Source organism: Seriola dumerili, unplaced genomic scaffold, assembly GCF_002260705.1.
Source record: "Seriola dumerili isolate Sdu_G_001 unplaced genomic scaffold, Sdu_1.0 BDQW01000189.1, whole genome shotgun sequence".
In the NCBI taxonomy this organism is placed as follows: domain Eukaryota; kingdom Metazoa; phylum Chordata; class Actinopteri; order Carangiformes; family Carangidae; genus Seriola; species Seriola dumerili.
In genome coordinates, this window is record NW_019174444.1 from 1,371,820 (window position 1) to 1,399,081 (window position 27,262).

The window sequence follows — 27,262 nt, forward strand, 5'->3', positions numbered from 1 at the left end:
TTGTGATGTTAAGAGTGACCTTCAACGACCACGTACAGGTGTAATATTTAGGTGCCCATGTAATATGGTCACATGTCCAAATACTTTTGTCAGTGTAGCATAAATTGGAACTGCACTATACAGCTGGGGTTACCTAAGGTTACCTGTCAGTGTCAGTAGTCACAAAGGAAGTGTGTTTCTTCAGGAATAGGCCATGAGAGCTGATAAAACATCAGACGGAACATCAAAATATGTGGGTGCATCAAAAAACCTGAACATAATGAATGTGTATCAGCTCCAGATACTGACACACATTCATTATGTTCTTGGTCTTTGTGTTTACAACCACGCACATACGCAAAGAGCTACAGAGTATTAACTAAGTGTCCCCTGTGTTTGTGAGTAGCGGGCTGAGGTTGTTTTGTTAATGTGAAGTAGTGCTGACAAAGACGTGTGAGTTAGTGGGTCACGTATAAACAAACACTCGCAGCAGACCCATCACTGTGCCAAAATTAATGACCGAGTCTGCACCAGAAGAGCAGAGGGAATAAAGAACTTTAAAAGCCGCGCAATTAATCCTCCTGACCTCAACATTAATGATCAGAGCCAAGCCGGACTCTGCCAGACAGACAAGATTCACACTAAGATTATAACAAACTTATCTGCTCTTTATAGACTTCTCTGGTGCTGGGTTAAATGTGTGGATGCATTTGTCCTTGTTTTTGTCCATGTTTGTGTTATCATCTTTTATTCATGAGCTTTCGGTGCTCTTTAGTCCAGACACAATTAATTGATTCATCAATAATCAACAAAAAAGAAGAATGTCAAACGTGCTGGTTCCAGCCTCTCAAATGTGCATATTTGGTGCTTTTCTCTGCTTTATATCAGCATATCATTGAGTATATTTAGGTTTTGGATTGTTACCTTGTACTTTGAGATACTATAGTAGATTAATCTGTCAGTAAAATAGTACCCTACTTGCAGCCCATGCATGATTTTCTTAAAACTTTGTGTCTATCCGTCTTAACAATAGTTTGCAACTGGGTGCTGCCCTCTACAGCTTTATATTCACAATACATGACCGCATTTTCCCACTGGGTCGTTGGATTTGAACTGGCGACCTTCCACTCGCATCCCTAACCTCTTGGCTGCCACTGCAGAGTCAGATTAGCCGTCCTTGTGGAGGCGTTTTTCTTGCCGTTGCTTCACCAGTCACACAAAAATCCATAGACATTTAGAGGCAAAGCCGTGCTCATGTTCTGACTCGATTTCTGCTGTGCGCCAACATCTGGATGTGGTGGCAATCTGCTTTGATGTTCCCATGATGCAGAGCTTGAGGCCATGCTGAGCGGCAGCTTGGCGTTGCCCATAATCTGGAACATGTGGAGAGCTCCAGATGTAAAGGACTAAAAGAGCAAATCTGATCTGAAATCGCATCGCAGCTGAAGGCCTCAGCCACATCTGTCTGTCAGCCCGTCTGTCTTGTCCTGTTTCTTCCCCTTCTTTCTTGCAGCTTCCTTTGTGTCTCCTCACATATTGGCTCACAAAAGAAAGCTGACAAATGTAACACGCACACATGCTGAATTTAAAATAGAGGTAAAAGTCGGCATCAACCTCAAAGAGAACTGCTCCCGCTGAGGCTCGCAGCAGCTGAAGGGGAAAGACAAGAGACACCTTTGATCGTTTGTAGCTTTTAGTCTGTAATATTTAAACTTTTTTAGTGTTTGATGTGTCATATTAAGACTTAAAGTAAGACACATTTAGATATGTAGAACCCCCCTTTTGTTCGCGTCGTCTCGTTAAGAACAATTTCAGATTACCGGATGGTGTTGAACACACAAAAACGACACAGTTTGTCTCGCTTGTGAGGCCTGTCGTGCCTTTGATTAACTGCCTCACTGCTATGTGTGGACACAAACGCCTGTCCACATGTTTTTGTGTACTTTTCTGGGTCTGGGACGTTTTTTCCACAGTTAGGGCAACACCTCCTTATTTCCTGTGAAGGGAAATCTTAATGCTGCAGACAAAAGTGTGCTTCAGCCTTTGTGGCTACAGTTTGGCCAGTTCTTATCACCTAACATCAGTGGCCACTCTAACTAATGCTGAGATGTTCATCACATATGGGTGTAATATTCAGGTGTGCACATACTTTTGGCCATCACAGTAGCAGAATTCATCCTTAACGTAACATTTAACTGAAACCTCAATGTAAACGTAATTCTAATTCAACTAAATCCAACATCTCATCCTAAAATCTTTAATTCAGCCCTTTGAAAAGCCAGGGCTGGCAATATGATTTCATTTTCCACAGATATTCTCACAAGGATGGAAGCCCCAAGCCAAAGCGCACAGACAGACACAAAGAGAATCAGAGAGGGAGGAAGGCAGAGAGTAACCCAATGCCAGGAATGACAGATACATTATTCTGCTACAGCCTCGTTTCCCTTGCTGCTTCATCCGTAGCTACACTCGTACTTTTGTCTCTCAGACGCTCACACACTCTCCAGGGAGCTGTGGGGTCAGACAGACAGTGATGTGGCAAATGGCTGAATGAATTATTGATCTGATGACTTTGATACAGAGGAGACTGAAGGCACCCAAACATGTCTGGCATCAACCTGCATTGCTGTAGTCTGCTCCATATTTCAGTTTTGGTGTCCTAAATCCAGCCCTAGATATTCCTGCAGTGTTGTAGCTCAGCTGATGTTTAATGTATTTCAACAAATATTTTGTGATGACAAAGTTTTGTAATTTACTACCGTCTAGTTTGGTCAGTAATTTCCCAGAATTCTTGTGAACCAGTGCCAGTAAATGAAGTGAACTCCTTCCATGTGGCTGTGGTTTTTTACATACATGTGGAGAGGGTAAACATGATATTACCGTAATACTGTGCTGAGATGAAGAGAGCAAGCTCTCCCAGCCGAGAAACACTTACATTTGCTCCCTTTAATTACAACAAAATGTGCTGTGTCTGCATTGCAGTGTGGTTTGTCGAGGCTGCAGTAAGAAGAGAAGTCAGTATTGTACCTCAGCATGTTTTATGGTGGGTTTCTCCCCATGCGTCATTATTTTTGAAAGACAGCGGAACACAGTGAATCTGAAAAGAATGTCAAAAAATCTGGCATCTGTTGTTGATGCTTTGCACCAGGAGCGTACTGATTATAGCTGCCTGCACTGGAAATGTATAGACAGGATGTCACAGTGCAGGTCAGGAAAGTGCAAACACTGCAGAAAAAGTTGACACAAAAATATGAAATATTTCATGTTGACTTTTTAGCTAAGCTAGTGTTGTGGCTCCAAGAATGGCAGTGTCGGTCAGTCAGCCGGTCCACCACATTGGCCCAGACTGGAATATGTCAACAACTATTGGATGGGTTACCATGAAATTTGGCACAGATTTCTATGGTGCCCAGTGGATGAATTCTAATGACTTCAGTGATCCCCTGCCTTTTCCTTTAGTGCCACCATGAGTGGTTTTAAGTGAAATGTCTCATCAACTATTGGATGGATTGCCATGAAATTGTTACATGTTACATGAACATTAACTTTTCCTCTAGCGCCATCATCAGGTTGAAATTTAACTCTACCCAATGTTTTTTGTGATCAAATACCTGGAAAACTAAAATACTATTCCCTCTAGTTGTTGACTTTTGTCTGGTTGGACTCTTCAGTGTCCCAGAAGTTCCACATGCCCAGTGATAAATGCATCCTGCCTGCATGTTTAAGCATTTTCTCATTTGTGACAATGAGTCTATAGGATGTGTTTGAATAGTCAGTTGAAGAACATTTGTCTTCGGTCTTTCTTGCTGACCTGGTAGAAACTCTCTGCAATGGACAAATTTTAACCTCAGCACAAACTGGCTGTGCTGTGCTTTCACTTTTCAACATTGTGCTCTGTCCTTATCTGACCAGTATGACTGACCTGTCATCCATTTCTCAATGGAGAGGACACACTTAGGCCCTTGTTTGTGTAATTGAGAGACACTTTAGTCAAGTACAAAGATATTCTTAGTCATGTACAAGGATACTGTTAGTCATGTACAAGGATACTCTTAGTCAGGTACGAGGATATCTTTTATTCAGGTATGAGGATACTCTTAGGTTGTGTTTGAATAAAATTTGTCTCCAGTCTTTCTTGCTGACCTGGTAGAAACTCTTTGCAATGGGCAAATTTAAACTTCAGCATAAATTTGCTGTGCTGTGCTTTCACTTTTCCACATTCTAAGGATACTCTAAGTCAGGTACGAAGATACTTGTAGACAGGTACAAGGATACTCTACGACAGGCACAAGGAGCCTCTGGCTGCTCTTTAAGAGTTTATGGAGAACAGCATTATAGTCGAATCTCATTTTTATAAACAGTGGGAGAGCAACTCAAGTATCTAACGGGGTCTGCAAGGTCATGACAGGATAAGAGGTGTATTGCTTTCAAGACAGCAGGACAAATACTTGATGTAGACCAGATATAAGAGCCAACTGAATCCAAGGTTTCCCAGTCTATTTTTTGGAGTCAAATAAGGTAACAGGCACATCTGTAATCAAAGATTGTGCATGGTGTAAATTCTATAGCAGTAAAAAAAATTTAGCATTAGTATAAGGGTTTGTGATGGAGTTGTGGTGCAGAGTTTTAGCTGTGCACAGTCAGAGGCTTGTTTCAAAGATTAATTTGTATTAGTTTCATTTGAAAGTACCTGCCAATAAAACAGTCAAACAGGAAAAAGCAGGGGCACATTATGTGAAGAGGTTACCTCAGGTAGAGGATAAAAAGGCAGAAGAAGAAGAAGACAGGTCGGTTTTCTTAATGGGGCTTCTGCTTTCCCCTGGGACTGAGGTCAGACCAGGATGCTCTGTCTTACAAGACAGATGCTGACTGATGTTTTTGGGGATGGAATTCAAAGTTTGCTGCCCTGCTCTGTTCACAATCAGGTAGAATCTGTTTAAGGAAGAGGAGGGCAGGTCAGCTGTGACATTGGAGGAAGAGAGGTCAGCTTTGTATATGGAGCATCAGTCATCTGCAGAGTTCAGAGTTTACTTGCTTTGCTCTCGGTTCCTTCTGATGCTTCACTGAGAGCAGGAGAAAGAGCAAATGTGGCTAATTAGATCAGGGCAACCTGATATAATTTCCCAGGGGGGATTAGGCTGCAGAAAATGTTGTAGATAAGATGGAGATAGAGATTACTGAAGATGATACAACAAATTAAAACAACTAAACATTGACAATCAAATGGCAAATACATATAATTTCAGTAAAAATTTTACATTCTCATTCTTACATACCCACTTAAACACTTATAATATGTATATAAATTGTAAATATATACATGAATATTACACATACATTCATAGTTACAGTTATCTTTCAAGAACAACATTATTTACAATATAATAAACAGAAAGTCCTAAATTTTTGCATTTGATCCCCCATAAAAGTAGAAAAAGACTGAAAGCAGAGACAGAGTGATGATGTGAACGGCAGCATGACAGTCAGAGTTTAGTCAGATAACTCAGAAACTCCTGTCCCACGTACGGTCCTTCATCAGTGTCAGACAGACCCCCACCAGAGCCCACCCACTTTAATCATTCATGCTATAATGAACCCAGGTTAAAGATTGATGAGCGGCTCTACCGTCCATCTGTGTGTGTGTGTGTGTGTGTGTGTGTGTGCGTGCGTGCGTGCGTGCGTGCGTGCGTGCATGCGTGTGTTAGAGAGAGAAACATATTTTCCTTTCCTACTTTTGAAATCGCAGGCGTGATTGGCCTCTTTCAAGCTAATACTTTTTCACACACACACCCACACACACATGAGGACACACACGGCCAAGTGTGGAGCTCTAATTTAATACATCAGTGATAATGACCCTGTCTGCCCTGAGGATTAGTGTGTTTGTGTGTTCAAGTAAGTGTGTTTCAGGTCACTCATCCTCTCAGCCCGGCACTCGTCTCTCACACATTCTGCTCTCACAGCAGCTCAGTCTGATGCAGCTTCGCCCTGAGCTGTTGCACCACAACAGCAACACACTCGCTCCTTTTAGATCATCACGCAGTCGCAGCCGGAGCCGTTATTTTTTAGGGTTGTCCCCATTCTTGTGAACGTGAGATCTCATGAACGCCTTCACGGACTGTCTTCATATTTCGTACAAACTTGGCGCTTAAGACTCAAGGATGAACTGATTCGATTTTGCTGATCAGAGGTCAAAGGTCAAGGTCACTGTGACCTCACAAAAGCACAACATGCTTTTCCAGGTTTCACATGTCTGTGTTTGTGTTTGTGTCTGTGTGCACATGTGTTTACTTCCCAGTGACAGAAGTGGGTTACCCTCAGCTCAGAACAAAGCTAAGAGTTTGGCAATTTGATCAGTGATGGCAAAGCGAGCAAAGCTACTTACAACCTCACGCTGGTCGTCTGGCAGAGACGATGCAGAATCACACACACTCTGCCTGGGAGGACGGAGGGAGCTGATTTGGCCTGTTACCAGTTCCACTTAAAAATTCAAAAATTATAATTATAATTGCATCATTATTCATAATTATTCCTTTTTAAAGATAGAGGATGTCTGTGAAAAATGATGTTATCAAAGTGTGAGGAGCTGAGGTGTTGATCTACAGTGTGTCAGGAGTAATCACACTTTAATTAAATTAGATACAGTCAGTATGTAACTACAATAACACTGAGTGATTGATCATGGTACCACAGACAGAGAATGTGTAGGGACGTTTGTTTTATAGTGGAAGTGGCTGTGGATAATATGCACTTGCATATTAAAGGTCAGCAGCAGCTCTGTTAGCTCACCTGTTACAGAAGCAAATCCCTGCACTGTCCCTGTAAATCTGTGCTATTAGCTCATGCTCAGCCAGCTGTCATCTTTTACAGGACATTTGCAGCAACATTATTATGAGAAGTAATATATCAGTCCAGGAAAAAAGCGCTGTTGCAGCACTGAAGGTATACAACTAAAAGTTATTACATATATTAACAACATCAGCTAGGGATTCCAGTAATTGCTTTCACTGTAGATTAATCTATTAGGTTAATCTATTAGTTGTCAAAGTGTTTAGTTCCTTTAACCAACTGCCAAAAAACAAAAGTTAGTCAACTTTAATATGAAATGAAGGAAAGAAAGAAAGTCTTCACTTTTGTGAAGCTGAAACCAGAAAATATGTGATATTACTTTTACATAATAGATGACCAATCATTCAAAAACTTTGATTTTCTATTACTAAACTAACTAAATCAGTTAGTTACCCAGTTGCTTGAGATCTAAAAGCATCTTCTTTGTTGTTAGGTTCTATAAAGGGTGATGGTCATAACATCCACACAGTGTCTTTGATAGGAAATTTATTTTACACATACACAACAAGATAGTTTCCACATCTGTAAGCTCAAACCTCCGGGAAGTCAACTACAAAGCTGTTAATATGTACAGTTCAATCTTTATTTCTTACTTTAAAAGTCTCAGTGAATTCTATCTTACACCCAAATTAGTTTTATTTTCTCATATTACCCTGTCACCGGAGTTTGCCTGGACTCTCGTTGGACTCTTGAGACGTCACTTGTTCAAACACACAGGCTAAACTATAATTACACTGTGAGATTAACATGAATTTTCCTTTTGGGGTGAATTTTCCTATTTCGTTAGTGTTGCAGAGGATTGCGTTATCCCTTCAGTCGATTCAGCCTGGCTGCCCACTGCCGCTGCTACACGAGTGGGAGTGAGAGCTCTCTGCTTTAGCTTTGTTGAGCATTTTGTTTTGTGCCCAATAAACTTCCCTTTTTTATTTCATTTCTTTCTCATCAGTTTATTCCACAAGGTTGGGAAATGACTGATTACATGTGCTGAAATTGAAATTTAACAACAAATCACAAGAGGGTGTAGGGGGGGATTACACATTGAATTACACCCTGAAAATAGCCTTCCCAACTCTGCTTTCATAACAGCGTAAACGCTCTGTATCTGTTTCCGTTTCTAATCTGGCTGTTGTTTGACTAATGCTGTTAATCCACAGCAGCTCCTGGAGAAAGAAAGAGAGAAAATCCTCATTTCAGTGTTAATGAACGATAATTATTACAGATGGAATCCTTCAGGCTTGTTTGTAATTAAAAGACAATATAACACGCACACACACTAATCTGCCAGTGGTACACAGTCCTGCTGAATTAAACAAACAGTCTGCAGGAGTTCTCTGGAGTGAAAGTCTCTCCAGCTTTTATGTTCACTTTGATTAAAGCTTCCTCTTTTTTTTTTTATGCCTCTGAGCCGGCGACAGCTGTGGCCGCAGGCTTTATGTTTTCAGCTTGTCCGTCTGAACACGATGCCTCAGTAACACCTCAAGGGAACTTTTTCAAATTTAAGGATGAACTCATTCGATTTTGATGGTCCCATTTGCGTTCACAAGAACATGAGGTCACTATGACTTTGGCCTTTGATGATCATTAGCTGCGTTTCCATTAACCTGCTTAATACATTATTTGATCTTGAAATGGAAACGTGAATTTTGAAAAAAAACACAAATGTCGCAAAAAAGTTTAAACGCTCACATGAGGTGGTTTTTCAGACGATTCAACAAAGCAATATTTCGCAAAACTGAAATAGAAAAACACTTTTTTTGCACTCAAGAGGACTGCTGTACGTCTGCCGTATCAGGCCCCAGGGAGCCAGTTCCAACTGAGAGGCAGACTGCTGGAAATCACGTTTAATTAGAACGACATCATGAGAGGAGAAAACCCAGCTTCATTTGCATAACATCACTCAGTGGAAACACAGACCGTTCACAATTGTGTTTTGTCACTTCTATCCTATGGAAAGGTTGTCTAGATATATCACATTCAAGGGGCAAAAAACATGTTTTTTGGGTTCACCTTGACCTTGACCTTTCACATTTGGCCATCAAAATCTAGTAAGTTCATCCTTGAGTCCAAGTGAATGTTTGTACCAGATTTGAAGAAATCTCCTCAAGGCGTTACTGAGATATCGTGTTCACGAGAATCAGACAAACAGACGAACGGACGAACAACGCCAAAACATAAATCCTCAGGCCACAGCTGTCACCAGTGCAAAGGCATAAAAACAGGCCAATAGCAAAACCTACTGTCTCCATGGCAGCATTATACTTCCTGTGTTGGGGGGGGTTGCAGTTGTTTTTACTTGTATCTATTTGTGTATAGTATGAATCTGGGACACAGCACTGTTTTTTTTGTTTGTTTAAACCTTTCATTAAGTTAAAACTTAATCTCATTCACAATAATTACTTAGTTTAAAACTGAATGTGTGACAGCCTGAATCTGAAACATGCACAGCACTGTTTGATTCAGAACAGTCTTCACAGAAACACAAGCTCTGCTGAAGTTAGACTGTGCTGTTATTTAACAATGACCTCTCAGACTGTAATGCTTCAGTGGGCAAGATTTGTAAAAAAAAAAAAAAAATTTTAAAACCCACAGTGGGGCTGCAGCGCAGAATCCATCTCCACTAATTGGGAGGACAAAGATTTACTGTTTGCCCCAAATGAAATTCGTTCTTGTGAGGCACAGACACTTGTGGGAATTCTCAGCACGGGAGGTGACAAATTGAACGAAGCGCCTCTCAAACGGCAGTGAATGAGCATCCTGTAGGGAGGAAACACGAGTCACTAACGTTAGATCTTTCAATTTTAGGGTATTGAAATAGCATAACCACTCCCACTGGGAGGAAGAAAGAGGGGTCTTCACCAGGTGTAGTGATAGACAGAAGACCCCCGTGCTTGTGTGTTCCTCTGCGTGGTGGTCACTATGAGAGCACAGGTAACAGAAATAGGTGCAAAGAGACATTTTTTTGTGCTTTGTGGCCTTGGTTGCAGTCTACATACCTTATCTTATTTTTAGGCCACATAGAGAAGAGTCTTTCCTAAAGCTTGTTACATCCAATCAGAGAGAGAATCAGAGTCTCTCTCCAGGTGTGAGTCATTGTTTACTCTGCACCAACTGTAGCAGTTACCTTGGGCATTGCATTCCACAATACACACACCGCTATACTCCTGTCAGTTTCAAACATGACCTTGTTTGTCCATTACTTTTCAATACACAACCAATGACATGACAGTGTCCACTGTATAACCTGAAAACAACCCATAATGGAGGAGAAACTCAGTCTCAGTTTACTTCAGGATCATTGGCAGTGCCTTTTTGTGTTAAACTCAAACACATATATCACTGCACAAAACTGTTAAGTGGATAATATTAGTCTCTTTTCTCTGATTTCTTTCTCATCTTCCTCAATTCTTCAACCACGACCAACACCTTAGGTCACTGTTACAGAGAGTACGTCCCATTTACATTACTCACCCACCCACCTTTCACATTTACGGTCTCACACATTGTTTTGTGTAACAAATTTCTCAACACTCTCCTGCATGATGATGACAACCTATGCTACAATTTGCCCTGGCACTGTGCCATACTCCCGACTTGGCAGTGACCACAGTGGATTTCAAATCAGCTCCCGAATGCACAAACTCAGCAATCTTAACATCCAGATACAGTAGAAGCACAGGATACACCAAAAAGGGAGCATTTGGAATTTATTCAACTTGTAATAAAAGAAATTACAAGTTCCTTATTTCTTTCTGCAGAATCCTGATACCAGTCATATCTACATCCTCCTCCTATATAATTAATTGTTACTCAAGCATTACTCTCCTTGTCTATCTAGATATGTTTCTGGCTTCAACTCTGTCCCTGTAAGTCACTTTTAACCGGGACACACTGACCTCTAGTCTCAGTGGACATACTGGCATTTGCATGCGGAACTTTATTCGAGAAAATGCCTTCATTTAGAGTATACAGGAGTTCCAGGAGCAAAGAGAGGTTCAGAGCTGGCTCTGTGACAGTCCGGCTGAGAAATGGTCATAAATAGTGATGATGAATCACATCTGTGTGTAAATGAGCCAAACTGAGACACCTGGGTTGATTCCCAAACAGCAGGTTTCACCTTTTCAGCAGCATGGCTTTATGACATGTTGAGAGAAAACCTGTAAAACATTAAATGTTGAATTATACATTCATTTTACAGAGCACATTGTAAGTCTGGTTGCACAAACAGCTTCCCTTTCTTGTGCCCTTCACAAAGCCCTCCACGGGGCTTACTACATTACAAGTCCATCCATTACCTCTCCATTAGGAGTTAAAGTGGGAGGAATATGTGGCCTCATTGTCTGGTGGGATCAATAAGAATGTTTTTATAGCCTGTGCAATGTGACACTATCGATCCTGAGATCACTTGATGACCTTGATGTACAGTCAGTTCACATGAATGACCTTGGCAGATAGGCAGAATATTGAACAAAGACTTAATACATGTAAATTGTGTCTTTTTTTATCACAGCTATGAATGGGCAAGGGTATACTGATATAGGCCTTATAATGTCCACAAAGAGTTCTCCTTATCAGAGCTCGATGGTTAGCTAACAGTTTGAAGTTATACCACTGTTGAACTCTAATAAAAACATAATATGCAAAACACAAATAAGAATCAAACCAACACATTCAGTTAAAAACATAACAGACCCAAACTTTTACCAACAAACTGCAGTCATGTGGCAAGCAATGCTAATAACTAGCTAACAGCAATGCTAGGTAACAAGTAAGAGACTTGTTGCAACAAAATAAAAATACAGTAACTAAGTGTTTGCTTTACACTGTGTTTCATCACACATCTTTACAAAAATAGGTCTGAGAAAAAAGTGGTGTCATGGGGACTACCAACAACGCTATTTGGTGCCTAAAGCTGGTGAGCTAAATGCTAACACATGCTCATCCTAGTCAGTCACAACAACTCTGCAAGGTGTTTTTCAGTTTTCTCTGTACTGGGTCATTTATGTTCCCCTGACATTTTGGTCTCAGAACTGTACAATATCTCATTCAATTGTTAATAAGGAGTTAATAGGGAGATAAAGCTCCCCAAGCTAAAAAGGTTGCTAGCTGAAATTTAGATGACTCATTGTATTAAGAAAAAAACAGTGGCAGCGTGCACAACTCAAAATCCTGAGTAGGAAACTGTTGCGGGTGCACAGTCAAAGCTGAGTCAACAACGTAAAGGAGATAATATTTAAATGAAATAATATAATATTCATATTAAATACCGAGACTATTCGAGTGTGAGTGCTGGCATCTCCTTTACCTTGTTGACTCATTGTATCATAAACCAATATACACATTTTGCCATCTGAAAAGCCTCTTCAACCCTATAGATGTCTTTGTAACTAGACTTAGAGGCTTTGCAGTGCTTATTTTCATTAGCCTAATAGCAGTTTGAAGTAAAAAAAAAAAACTTTTCCCTCAACCTAATGCAACATTATCCACACTTACATCAACACAGTCTTTTGCCATTTTTAACACAGGGCTGTTTTAGTCTGAACTAATGCTGCAGCAGAACCAGAGGAAAGCATGTAGTGCTCAAATTTCCTTTATGATTATCCATTATAATCTTGTATGCACTGAAACACAATGCAGAACAGTCCTGAATGCAGCGTCAGTATCTGCAGTATCTGCAGTATCTGCAGACATACGCACATATCTCATCTGTGTTATATAATTACATTTATTGCGAGTCTTGGTGTGGTTTCACTTTGCAGCACTCTGCTGTAGTAATTGATTTGGGATTTGATGACTTCTAAGAATAAGTGCCAGCTTGCTGTAAAGTAAATGTGTGTCTTTCCCTCTGTTCTTCTCATATCTTTGTCCTCTTGAAGTTACTCTGTGTGTCCTTTGTATCACATTGATTCATAATATTGGATCACATTTCCTCTGACTTCTGGCTGGTGTGCTTTTGTATCCCTATCTCATGATTGGGGCAGTAAGTCAAATACTTGTGTGTGCAAAGTGAAGTCAAGGGTACCTGCTCCGCCCATTTTTGATGCTCCATCTGTTTCCAAATGGTGATTTTTTCTCTCCATTTATCTGACCAAGACTGTGTACCTTTTAGATATGTGTATACAGTTCTCAGCTCTTACCCATTATCTACTTTGACCCGTCCTCTTATAGATCATGAATCAGCACCATTTGTGTGACAAAGCAAAAACTGTTTAATAATCTGCTTCTTTAGACGTAAAATGAAATCTGGTTCTTCTATGTTTCATTAAATGCCTTCTGAGAAACATTTCTCTCCAAGAGGTAAGAACTTCTGTCTTCAGTGGATTGACAACCACCTGAGCTCCCTTTTGTGTTCTGCTGTTTCTGATCCTGCATTTCAGTCCATTTCTGCTTCATTTATACATGTCTTACTACTGTTTGTGTGCATGTGTCATTGCAGTTGCTTTATGTTTTGTTTTACATATTATTACGTTATATACAGTGTTACTGCTCTGCCATGTGGAACCCATTTGTTGCGTCCGTTCTCATGAAATCCCTTTGAATCTTCCTTTGTTTCGTATGAAGCTGCAGAGTAACACAGGAAGTGTCGCAGTTCATTCATTCATTCTCTGCCTGCCTTTTCGATTTTACGTACCCCCCTGTCATTTTAGACCCTGCCACGCCCTCCAGCCCTGCAGTAGCCCCACCTTTCAGCCACCTGACTCTTCCCTACCCACCTACTCACCCATTCGCATGTCCCTAATCAGCTCTTAGTATTTTTTCCAGCCCACTTTCACTTGTTCCCTGCCAGATTGTCTGTTGTGCTTTCTGTTTTTGCCTTTTGCCTGTTACTTTTGCATTTTGGTTGATCTCCCTGCCTGCTATCAACAGCTGCTTATTCCCTCACTACACCTACTGTTTGCCCTTGCATGCTTCTGCCTGCCGAGCCTTAATAAAGGTGGACTGTTTTGAACTTTTACTTGTGTCTCTGAGTCATGCAGTTGAGTCATACTTAGCCCAAGCTAATAATAAAGCTGTGATAGAAGGAACATGAAATGGTCATTTAAAGGATTACTCCCAAAAATCTACCTTTGAGTATCAAACACTTGACCCCTTTAGACTCAAAAGGTGGCCCTGAAAAGTTTGTCGTTATCTTCTTCATTGACAATTGCAGCAGAAGTCAGCTTGGGTTCACAGCAGTTACAATGGATTCAAATTGAGACATAAAATCTTCAAAGAAACATTTCAGTGTAATGCACTTGCAAGGTGTTGTTCCATATGTTTAGCGTGTTCTAAACAACTGTTGCTTTGCCTAAAATTACTAAATATGCTATTTCCAGCGGAGTTTCAGAGATATAACAGCTGATAGGACAGAAGCAGCATATTTGGCAATGCTATAGAGAAACTGTGTACCTGGAACATGTTGAACATACAGCTTTCTTGCATTTCAGTGAAGTCTTTCTTTCATTTCCCTTCAGAACTGCGTTTCTGCATCTCTCAGAGCAGACATCCCATCGATATCATCTAATTCTTGAAGGGTCTGCAGATTCGTAGCCACATCTTCTGTTAAATCCTGTTGTGTGTTTACCTCTCTATCTTCCTCTCCCCTGTCTTGTCTCTTTTCCCCAGTTGATCAAAGTATGTTTGAGAACTCCATTGCCCAGCAGCAGAGTCCCCAGATTTCCAGGCCAGGCCAGCCGTCGGCCCGACGCTCCCCAGCATCAGCTAATCCTAACCTGGGGTCCAGCTCCGTTGACTCTCCATCCTCCGGAGGTCAACAGAGGCTGAAAAATGCCATTAACCTGGGCAAGGCTGTCGGGGCAAAGGTTGGTACAACACAAACAGAAACTGAGCAGTTCTGCTGGTCCGAATGTACGTACGTCCTTTATTCTTATTATTATAATGTAGTCAGAATACAGAACTGGCTGCAAGTTTCATTGTGTTATTGTCACATCAATTGAGCTGATAAACATCTGACTGAAACATTTGTCTGCCTTCCTGCCTTCCTGCTTTCCTTTCTTCCTTCCTTCCTTTCTTCCTTCCTTCCTTCCTTCCTTCCAGGTGAATGACTTGTTAAGGCGAAAGGAGCCCAGCCACCTCGGGGACATTGGGGTCACTGAGGTCAACAAAAACGTTGGTGCCGTGTGGAGCTGCATGGACCAACTCAACCAGACTAACAGGTAGGAGGAAAGTGATTCAGTGTGTGTGTGTGAGTGCGTGTGTGTGTGTGCGTGCGTGCGTGCGTGCATGAACTTCTATGATACAGCTGCTGCTATTAAAACTCATACTGGTCATATTAGCACCAATACCACTGCCTGAGATGGTAACAGGACCATCAAAAAGCACTCACACAAGCTCAGTCTAAATGTAGCCTCATCTAAACTTAATCTTAATCTTAATTTAAACCCTAATCCTGAACCTAAAATCATCATAAATTAAACATTTACTCTCTTCTAATAGTTTTTTAGTGCTTTTATACTTTCAGGATGAATATATAAAAATCACTTTCCAAGGCTACACATTCATTTTAATGATAAAACCCCTGCAAGACATTATCTCATTGTAGGCAAAAATATTAAATTACCTTTCATAAGAGAAGTGTCTGTCAGTGTAAATTAGGCATCGGGTCAGAAAAGGTGAATAATTTAAAATTTTTCCTGTGAAATGTGGATTTAAATTAGTGATGACACATCAAAGGTTCCTGTGAGAGGTCTGCAATTGAATAAGACTGAATTTTTTAACTTCTTATATTCCTTTCCAGAAATGGAAATGCCTTTTTTTTTCTTTTTTTTTTCTTTTTTATTTTACATTCATAACTTGCTTACACACAGGCACACACACACACACACACACACACACACACACAAACACACTCAGTTTTGTGTGTGTGGATTTGTTCCAGAGGCATTGATCTGTTGTTTCTCCAACTGAAGATCAGTCAGGCAAAATCATTTTTCAGCAGCTCTGCTCCCATTTGTCTCCAATTACTGGACTGTGAATATATTTGGTTTAATTTACCAGTGATGATCTGTAAAGATTTTGACAGACCACCAACTGGTTTGAGCGGGTGGACCTGAGAGTTTTTTTGTTTTAGTAGTAACTGACTGACTCCCCATGGTTGAATCATGAATGCATGAGATGAGCTAGGGAGTGCACTAAAAACCAAAATGTTCAGCCGTTTTCTTCATTTGTCTCAATGGAAATAAGAAGTGGAATTTATCTCATGAGGTTTTATTTCCTCCTGTATTAAGATTGTAATTGATGTTCTTAATAGGCACATTAGCTTATTTTGTACAGATGAAGCTAGAAACATTAAAGTTCCTCTCCAGACTTTTTAAAATATTTAGATTTTTATTTAACATGGTTTTCCCATATAAAAATGTAAGTGAGGAGTCTGTTGAGACCAGAATCAGAGAATAGCAGACATATCAGAACGGTTAGCGTATTTAGCATCTTTTATTTGTTTATGTTGTTTGTTAGCTTGTAACTGGCAGTGGCTAACACAGTGTTAGCAGTTGTGCTAATGCTAACGCTGAGTCTCTGTACTGATGAGGTTTCAGATTTATTTAGCCCCGCCTCCTGTCCCCACAAGTTGACAGGATTGGTTCCTTAGGTTTGTGTCATTGGTTCACTGCAGCTCCAAGGTGGAAACACTCAGTCATGGCGTTGACTGATTATTTCAATCATATGTCTACTTTGATAAATAAATGCTCTTTATATCCTCACACATCACATCTGTGTTTATTGAAATACATTGTCTTTGTGTGCGTCTCTGTCAGCTCCGGTAAATGATCAGGCAACAATCATAATAAGTCCTTTTTTTTTTTTTATTCATCACCATGGGAAACAGTTACCACGGTAATTTTCTGTCTTTGTAGTGAACACCTTGAGAAATTAGTAATGTTTGTGTAAACACTTTGATTGCACACAGTGAAGAGCCATTTGCATGGAGCAAATCCACTCTGAATCAGCAGGAAACATTTAAATTAAACTGAATTTTTGACACAATTCATAATGAATCTCACTCCAACAATTCCTGACAGGTTATTATAGTTATTCTCCAAAAATCACTGTGGCCATCATCCAATTAGTTATCAGCTAAATGTGATGTGTTTAGTGATGTGAAGCTACCGAACCTGGCGTCCTTGTGTTAAGTGGTGGACACTGTTCAGTTACTCTTTAAGGAGACTTCCTGACTCTACATGAAATCTACATCAAAAGATCCATTTAGTCATTGCAGAGTAGAGGAAGCTGACTTCTCACCTGTCGTCTTAATGTCGGTGTTTCTGTTTGTTTGTAGCCTCTGCATCTTGCAAATATTACATTTGTTTTCTTCAGAAATGTAGCTCCACTCAGAATTATTATTCTTTGCATTTTCCTTATTCCCAAGACACATCGGTCTACTCTCTGTCTCTCTGTCTCTCTCTCTCTCTGGCTATAATAAAGGCAAAAATGCCTGAAAAAATAAGTAAAAAACAAAAAAAAGAAGAAATGTAGTGACATTAACAAAACATCTGTTACATCTAACATATGTTTTTATCCTCCCTGCCCAGTATGATGACAGCAATGTAAAGTGAAGTCATAACAGTTTGACAGGAGCAGTAATTCTGTTCCTTCACACTTGAAACAACTCACTGAAGTTGCATCATAATTTTTGTGGTTTTTTTTTTCTCTCAGTCTCTCTTTCGTCATCACCATAGATCATGTGTTTTGTCCGAGGCAGGGTTCTTGATTTTAACACAAACTGCAGCATTTGTGCAACTAAATGTTTTTAAAGTACTTTTACTGCCTCCGTGAACTTTGTGTCACAGCCTCTGCTGGTGCTCCAGCTGTTGATGGTGTTGGTAAAAAAGCCAAACTACAATAACTACTTCCTGTTGCTTGCCATCTTTTCCTCATGTCTCTCCCTTCACGCCAATGCAACTCTCCCGTGCCCCTCATAGGGGATCATACCTCACAGTTTGAAAACCTCTGGTCTAGTGAAACAGGTGGACATCAGTTGTGTTTGCCTCTAGCAAAACAGCAAATTCACAATTTAGTAGGTCACCCATTTTAGTATAAAACTTGGATCCATATATTAATACTAAAGGTCTTTATGGTACTTAATATTACCTGTGATGATTACTAACAACTTTTTCTGTCTCTGCCGTCTGTCTCTGTCTTTTCTCCATCATCCACCTCCCTGTTTTTTTCTCCTTATCATCCTCACATGTATTTACCTCCTTTCCTCTCCTCTCTTCCAGCCACATCTCCTCCTTCGACTCCTTCCCTCGGCTGGACCCACCACCCCCATCCGGGAAGAAGCGCCTCCCTCGAGCACTGAAGACCACCCAGGACATGATGATCTCCTCGGACCCAGTGGTCTCTTCTCCGGACACTCCAGACTCTTCCTCAATCCTCTCTTCCCCGGAAAAGACGCCCCTGATCGCGAAGGAGGAGCAGCAGCGGGGCGAGAAGGAGGAAGAGGGGTCGACGGATGTCACGTTGCCGCTGAGCGACGCAGAGAAGAAAGTGGCTGCTCAACCAGAGACGACGGGGAGCAACAGCAAGGTGGATGGAGAGATAGGTGGAGAAGATGACATGGAAGACAGAGGCACTGATGGAGACGTGGAGGAGCATCAGCCTCAGCTCCAGCTCTCTGTACCAGACCTCATCAACAAAGATCCCCCTCTGCTGGAGCCCAGAGCCAAACCCTGCAACATCTGGGAGAAGGCATCAGGGCCGGACTCCCGGCTTGCCTCCACCCCCTGCTCGGGGAAGACTCCCTGTCGCATCAGCCTGGGCGAGGAGGTCCTGGTGGGGAACGGCACCACGTGCAGTAAAGACACCGCAGGGAGCGCCGAAGACACAGAGCCCCACCCAGACCTGCTGTCCTTTGAGTAACGAGCAGAGCCAGGGTCCAGAAACCATTTCAGTATGATTCAAAAAGTTTGGAACTTTTTCTCTTAATTTCTACTCAAGAGGCTTCAAATGTCTGTGGCAGTAATTCAAACAGACTGTGGATCAAATATTCACTGCCACTTTTTAAATATATAACTCACCCTGCTCTGGGCTGTGCTGTAGGGAAAGGGAGCGAGTGGTTCTCGGAGCCAGAGCGAGGGCCCAATCTGTTGCTTTTTTAACTTTTCAGCAGCTTTTGACGAGTGTGGACGAGTTTAAAGGTCATGCTAGTAAAATCAGGCCCTCCAGCTTGGCTGATCTATGGTCAGTCAGACACTACAAGCTTCTTCTTAATGAATAAAAATGAGACGGACCAGCACTGGATGATGGATAAGAAGGAGAGAGAAGATGGGTTGAACTTGAGGATTCATTTTAGTGCAGTTAAAGTTCAGATTTTTTTATCACTTTAATAACACGTCATGTCTGCTTAAGTAAGGGCAGATAATGTAATAATGAATGTAATTAGTGTCATGAAATGTCCCTTTAAATGGGCTGCAAATGTCAAAGTACTGGTGAGCATAAAAAACTTCTAAGATATAAGTTATTAAGCAATTAATTACAAGACCATCACATTTTGAATCCATATAAAGGGACATTTTGTTACGTGTTAGTCATAAATTCATATTATACAAAAGCTGCTACAGTCAGAAACTGCAACTAATATGACAACCAGAATTACTGTAGATGACAGAATGAGAGGAAATTGTTTGAAAACAGAATGCAGGCTCAGGAAGGAGAAGAAGAAGAAGGAAACGAGTGAGAGAGGCTGAACGATTGTGGATGTGTTGGAGAAGGCGAGGTTTGGGGGAAGTTCACTTTGATTTCAGTCAGTACAGAATATCAAGCAGCCATTTCTGCCAGATTCTTGTCAGGACTGGAAGGCTTTTGACCCTTGGCTTTATCCATATTAAATCATCTCTTATGCTCTTTTGGTCCATTTGGAGTTGCAGCAACACCAACAGAGCTTGTCCCCTCCCACACTGACCTCTGGCACCCAGTGCAACCCTGAGAGTGACCTTTTAAAGCTGGAAATCTCACTGGCTGAACTGAAAGTGGATTTTTATCATCCCCCCTAAAAACCTGAGGGAGCGTCATGATGAGCGGATGGAGAAGCGGCATGTGGAGGGCGGGCAGGTGGAAAGTTGTTTTTGAGCAAAAGATAATTAGTTGTCATCAGAAAAAAAGATGAAAGAGGTGTGTTTTATTCAAGCAGATCGTTAAGTGACAGACCAAAGATGCAAATTAGTGGCTCAGTCAGACAGGTAATTTTTGTCACATTGTTTTAACAGAGCTGTCTGAGTGTGAAAAGAAGCAATAATTCACACAGAAGAGACTTTTCTCCTTTATTTTCACCTCGTCTAGGAATGAGAAGGTGAAAACCAAAGTCAAAGCTTTTTTAACATTTTAATATCGGTTCATATACTTGTTTTAAATCTCCTGACTTTTCTGACCCAGCAGAGAGAGACTGTGTCAGGTGTGTTCAGCAGGTTAAAGATCAGCTTGTGGATCAGGAGGAGCACGATCGAGCTGCAGTGGTTGTTTGAGCACAATCAAAGTGGAGATCAGTATTTTTCTAACACTATTATCTGTAGATCTGATCCGTGCGACTGGATTAAGATCCCAAATCCCAGACCTGAAAATGACTGGCAGGCGGCTTCCATAAATGACCACTGTGCAGGGATTTCCTGACCTCAGAAAATAGCACAAAAAAAAAAAAACTATTCCCAGAAGAGAGTGAAGCGGACACAGAGCCAGCTGTAGCTGTGGTCAGGTCATGCCCAGCAGAATGAGAGGAATGTGGAGCTGGACTCTGTCAGAGAAAAGAAGCCTTGTCTCTGTCTCCTGTCTCACTGACATAAAGATCCCCATTTATTTTAAAGCTGTCACTGATGTCTGGTGTCACCCACAAGACAAACCATTAAATCAGTTAAGCCAAATTACAAAAAATAATTTTCCCAATTTGTTTTATCTTGAACTCCACAGACTTTTTATGGACAGTTTTTCCTTTTTTGTCTGTTTTATTTTTAATCAGTTTGAAGTTCTTTGAAAAGAACTCTCTTTGTGGAAGCACTTGCTGCTGTTGAGTTTTTTCAAATGTGTTTTTTCGAGGATCACAAACAGAATTATATTCATTGTTTTGGGGTGGGAAGTTTTTTCGGACATCTCCAAAACAAAACAGTTTGCATGGCTGGATAACTTTTTGGGCAAATGGAAACAACAAATAAACCTATTGGACCTAATGTTATGAAAAGGAATGAGAGAATATATTTGACCTTTACTGAAATTGTCCAGATAGTTCACAAAGTGCAACACTGCTCATCAAAACACTTGAAAATGAGACCAAAACTTCAATCAGTCACAAAAATTGAAAACAGGACATAATTTTAAAAACCTTTCTTTTTATGTTTTTTATGCTTCAGTTGTGTTTGTGTTTTAAAATCTATCTAGAATATCACTGACTCCCCATGAAAACCTGTGTTCAAAGTATATTTTATTTCTCTATAAGTTTTGTGACTAAATGTGCACCAATCCAACTTAAAGTTTCATCAGGTCTGTGTGGGTGTGGTTTGATCACGTGATTGACAGTAGCCTAGCAACATTAGCGAACAAGCCACCGACTCTCATTACATTTCAATTTACATACATTTTTTTGTTTTAAGTTATTTTTTGGGGACCTTTTTATGCCTTTGCATTTGATAAGACAGTGAATATAGACAGGAAATGTGCAGGGGAATGAGCAAAGACTCCAACCAGACAGGAGTCGAACCCAGGACTCGCTGCTTAGGGCATTTGGCATGTGGTTTGCACTCTGATTGCCCCCCCTCATATATATGACATAAAGTATTCTCAGCTGAGCTCTGCTCACTTTAAACCAGTGAGAGAAGCTCAGAGAAACAAATACAGAAATCTCTCATGTGAAACAACCACAAGTGTCTGAACTTTAGCAGAAGATGTTGTGTTCATGTGTGACCCATCATTTACAATAATAAGCTAATTGAGATAATATGTTTTAATTTAAGGCAACACTAAGGTTTCTTTTCGGAGTTCAAACCAAACACACACACCATCAGACTGATGGCAGCTGCTTGAATTGATTCAGAAGGTGAAAGTAATAAGATGCTAAATGGCTTTAGACAGTCTGGAAAACATGTCATTGAAAAGCAGCTGAAGGCATTTTTTAAAAAAGAACAGCCAGAGCAGCTTTAGAAAGTTCTAATTTTACTTTATAAATACCACTTAACTACATTTCTGTTGTATTGTCTGATGAAGGAACAGCGGTGTATATTTTAGGGAAATATTCTGTCGCTTTTTTTTCTTTTTTTACAATATCTGTGAATATGCAAATTATCTCTTGCTCTAACAAATGAAGGAAAGTGATTTATTTTGATATTCAGGCATAGAATCTAGTCATGGCAACAATCTGTTCTGTAGCTGCCTCCGAATCTGATTAAAGAAAACATGATTTCTGCTTTCTATTTTTATGCTGTTCAATCTTGTTTTTGTTTTTCTCTGTGTAAAGCCAGTCAACATAATTTCAGCGATGATGATGATGATGATGATGATGATGATGATGATGATGAAGAATGAAGGAAGCTAAATGCTGCACATGAAGGTTTTTTTTAAGCAAACCTGGGACTTTTTTATTCATTGTATCTTCACACTGCTGCAAATTAAGTGAATGTTTTATGTGATGAAAATATGCTACAAAAATCAAAATGAATCAGTGATTATTACCTTATATTTTCCTATTGTATCTTTTATAAAGTGGGGATGTAATAACTCTTGTAATCTTTTAAACAAAAAAACTGGAAATAGACCTGATCGTGACCTTCTGGTTTTGTCTTGTGTGACTTTGTGACTTGTTTTCTCTCTGTAGAAAAAGCCTCTTTTCATTTATTCTGGGCATTTCCGGTCTTTTATGTCTTTTCCATCACCCCATTCCTGCCTCCCACTTCCTGTTTAGATGGAGCTGATGTCCCTGTCAGTTTTCTTTTTTTTTGTAAATCTGTGTCAGTCTCAGCATAGACCGGCCCTTGTGTGTGTCCTCCCTCTATTTGATAGAATGTCAAACATGGAGGGATGGCAGTGGCATGAATTCAGGAGCCAAAGTCGCTCTGATGTTTAATTCATCTGTGTTTGTCCCAATTCTGGGAAGTCCTAGTCCTCCTCTCGGCGTCTCCATGTGTCACTGGCCTCTTGTTTGTTTGCTTCATCAAGACACGTCGAAGCCCTTGAGGAATACGACAGGAGGAATCCATGGATGGAGACGACCGCTGGAAGAGGCGGTTTATTTACCTAACTTCCACATCGGTGGTGTAAACACCCAATCAGCTTAGACACACAGGTCTTGTCACAGTTCAATAATTCAAACATGATGCATTTATTCATTCTTTACAAAGGAATCTAGGCCTCCTGAATAATGAATCATCAAGTGTGCGGGACAGTTATACACCCTGTTTAAACACATTTCTTTATGGCATGTCATAATCTGACAGGAGAGAAGTGTTCAGCTGAATTAATTTTCAAGTTTTGCCGAGTAAACACAGTTCAGTGTTTCAGAACAAATCACCAAAACTAACAGTTTCCCATTTTAAGTCTTTGGTTGTTAAAGGAAACTCCAGTGATTCAGTATTGGATTTCTACAAACTTGAAAAGCTTGAAAGAGACAAATGAAAAAACAAAATCAAAGCAGAAGAGACATTCTGACTTTGAGTCCATAGTACAGGACACACTGGACATCTCAAAATGCAACATATTTCTTTGGGTCTTTCACCATGGGTTTCCATTAAAATTTGCGAATTTTAGCCATTATTTTCTCAAACTTTGAAAGCATCCCCCCTCCCTTCAGAATCCCAGAAGCAATTACTCAACTGTTTCCACAGGCTGAGCTTCATGTGTAAAATCAGTGAAGTATGTCTTTAAACAAGATAAGCAGCCCCTCAGCCACCATGGGCCCCAAAGGAATTTGAAAATCTCTTTGGTTTCATATTTTGAAACAGTGAAGCATTGACAGTCCCAGGTTAGCAAGCATAGAGATTAAAGAATAATTCATCTGTGAGTGCTGTAAACATACCGAGGTGTATCTTCAGGATTTAATATCCTATTTTTTTCATATTTTTGCATTTGCTTTTTTAAAGGTCTGGCTGGCAGACTTTGTGTTGTAGCCACTGAATTAAACTTGTTCGCTCGCGTCGCTACTGTTGATGAGCAGAGTGTTGCAGTCTGCCTGGGGCAGGCCTGCAAGAGAGCTGTCTCAGGTAGCAGTGCTGACCTGGGCTGGGAGCCTTGTTGCTTCCTGAAGAGCTGAGGGGGAAGAGGAGCTGCTGCTCCTGAACAAGTCAAGTAGAAAAGAGGAAGAACAAAGACGGGGATCTGGTAATGTTTGTTGACAACCACATGTCACACGTTTCCTTCGGGGAGGGTGTCCCCAGGTGTGAACAATGAGGAATTGTGGGGAAGTTAGTTATTTTGCCTGTAGAACAAAAGAACATGTGGTCTCCCAACAGTGTTGTATGATCTGCCACAACTTGTGCACAACATCACTGCTGGGTGGGGTCCTGACTACAGTTACTTGTGCTGTTGGATGTGGCCAAAGGAACCAGAGACCCTGATACTTTCAACCCACAGAGGTCAGTGCAACAAATCTTTTTCTCCTCACAACATCCAGTGTTGAGTTGCTGTTAACACTTGAACTGGTCCCGTCTGATACTTTGTGAGGCTCACATACATTGTTATCCTCGCTCCACAATGTGTTGTTATTTATGTCCAACTGTTTCTCAAGCAGAGATCTGAAGGAAAAATTAGCACAGCAATCAGACAGACCACCTCCAGAGCTGCTGCGAATGAGCTCTGAAAATGAATAACTAGATGTTCCCTTGTCATTGTAAAAAGTAGACCCCATACTGATTGTGAGGCTGTAATATCAATGCAATGTATATTTAATATGTTCTATTGTTTGACGAGGCAACCCCACCCCTACCCCACAGAGTTTCAGTAAAGTCTGCTCACCGAGGTCGAACTCTGTGAATCATCAGATGAGGAATTGAATGTCAAAGTGATGAAAAGATAGGAACAGCAGTGTCATGATTACAGCCAGGTCTCTCTAAATGTCACACGAGACGTGAGCTGTGCACGGGTAACGACTGGAAATACAGATGAGGATGTAAGAGGCAGATAAATGTTGAGAGAAAAAGGAATTCAAAGATAAAAGTCTAGCAACCGTGTCACAATGCAAATGACCTTTCTCAGTGTAGCTTTACCATGGAGCCTGTTTTCTTCTTGTGAGCTGGCTGGTGTTAGCTTGCTACAACTCATAAAAGAGGTAGTATGGTCAATCTGACATGAGTTGATTAAAACGCAGTTTATTAATGATGTAGACTGAATTACATTTCACAAAAAGTTTTTACAACTTTCATTTGACATATGGCGAATATTTACATTAATATTTCACCACAGAAACTACATAGATATTTGTTACTGTACTAATCTGCCAGGTGTTACTTAGGCTACCTAATGGAGCTAGGTTAGTTAACTGACAAAACTAATGCTAACATTAGTTTAGATTGAAGAGTAAAAGTAGTAATATTGACATATTTGTCCTGACACTATATCATAATGCTTACATCATTACGAAACAGCGATTAGATCCAGTCAACCATATTAACACGTTTAGACTTCAGTCTAAATTAAGTCAAATATTAGCAAGCTAATGTCAGTGTTTTGAGATTTTGTTAGCTTGAATTGTATCTGTTAGTTGTACGTATGGCCTTCCTGTCTAGCAGGTGTAATTTCGTAGCGACTAACTTGCCTCTATGAAACTACAAGTCTCTCTGGTGCAAACCTCTTTTAAGTCACCCAAACACCCCTCAGACTGTGCCCGGTGAGGTCAATTGGAAATTATGAATCAAAGGTAAGGCGACTGCTATTTTTCAATTTATTTACCGCATGCAGCTTCACTGTATTGTGTTGGCTAAGAGTTTACAGAGACGTGAGTTAGCTGTTAGCCCTCCAAAATGTTAGCTCACGTTTGAAAAAAAGAAAGATTGATACAGAATGTAGAGTTTTTAAAAAACATAGACTTCCAAGTAATTATTTACTGAAGTCAAAGGCAAAGCCTTGTGTTTAGTTAGCAGAAGAAATATCGCTGTGTTTAAAGATTTCAATTTGAATCGTCATTACCAGACTAGACTAAGCACGCAGACAAAAACAAGAACGTGACTGACGAGTAGCCGGCACGGACATTTGAAGCTTTGCTAGCTAAGCTGCAAAAGCAACAGGGACTTTTTTACCAAGCTTTACACATCCAGGGATGGAGCAGTCTAGACCAGCTTTGTGATTTCAAACAAAATCGCAAAAAACAGTAAGCCATTCTCTGATGGGGAGTTTATCAAAGAGTGTTTGGTGGGCTCTGCTGCGTTAATATGGCCTGAGAAGAAAGAAGCATTTGTGAATGTGCCCCTCTCCAGGGGAACCTAGACGAGAAGGATCGAGGACATCGCGGGAAATCTGGAGCTTCAGCTGCAGAACAAAGCGGACAATTTCGACTTCTGCTCCTTGGCTCTGGACGAGAGCTGTTACACATCTTTGTACGTGGGATAACTAAAGACTTTGAGATAACGGAGCAGCTGGCAGGTCAGTGAAAGGGACGACGACGAGGAGTGATATGTTCACGGAGGTAAATGCATGCTTGGACAAGCTGGGACTGAAATGGGACAAACTGGCAGGTGTTACAACCGATGGCTGTCCAAATGTTGGACTTTAGAAGCGGATTCAAGTGACTGATATGAACCCAGAACTCAAATTGGTATTTTTGTATTGTATTATACATCAGGAGGTGTTGTGTAAGTCAGTGCTCAGAATTGACCATGTTATTGATGTTGTAGTTAACCTCCTCAGGGCAAGAGCATTGAATCACACACAGTTTGTTGCACTTTTGGAGGAGCATGAGACTGGACATGGTGACATAGGCTACCACACAGCTGTAAGATGGCCCAGCCTGGGCAAAGTGTGATAAAGAGTAAGGGACCTGAGAGCAGAGATTCAAAAGTTTTGTGAGAAGAAAGGCAAGGACATCCCAGAGCTTTCAGATGCAGACTGAATGGCAGATCTTGCATTTGCTGTTGATGTGACTGCATTGATGAATGAACTAAATACCAAAATTCAAGGCAAGAGCCTATTTGCACATGAAATGTGCAGCCTGGTGAAGGCTCTCCTGAGAAAGTCGCAGTTTCTGTCAAGTCAACTGGAGGGTAACATTCTGACCCACACTGAAGGAAGCCACACCATCAGCTGAACACCTCCGCAGGTACTCATCCATGTTAGGGGCACTGCATGGTGAGTTTTCAAGGTGATTTGAAGACTTCAAAACAGTTGAGAGTGAAATGCACATGATTTCTTTTCCTTTCACTTGCAGTGTGGACAATGCTAATAATACACCTGCAGTCCGATACACTACTGGCAGAGCACCTAGAGTCAGTATCACTGCTGGATTTATTTCAACTTTGCACACATGAGGAGGCAT

At 40.7% G+C, this 27,262-nt stretch overlaps 1 protein-coding gene across 2 annotated transcripts in view; it reads left to right on the top strand.

The window, feature by feature from the left end:
- Positions 1-22,574, top strand: part of LOC111227516 (carboxyl-terminal PDZ ligand of neuronal nitric oxide synthase protein-like) — a 191,876-nt gene extending 169,302 nt beyond the window's left edge. For both annotated transcript variants that reach the window (XM_022753040.1, XM_022753042.1), the window contains exons 11-13: positions 14,431-14,627; positions 14,863-14,981; positions 18,045-22,574. In XM_022753040.1, the coding sequence (XP_022608761.1) occupies positions 14,431-14,627; positions 14,863-14,981; positions 18,045-18,684 (956 nt within the window). In that variant the 3' untranslated portion in view covers positions 18,685-22,574. The remainder of the gene's footprint in view (positions 1-14,430; positions 14,628-14,862; positions 14,982-18,044) is intronic.
- The last annotated feature ends 4,688 nt before the right edge of the window (positions 22,575-27,262 follow it).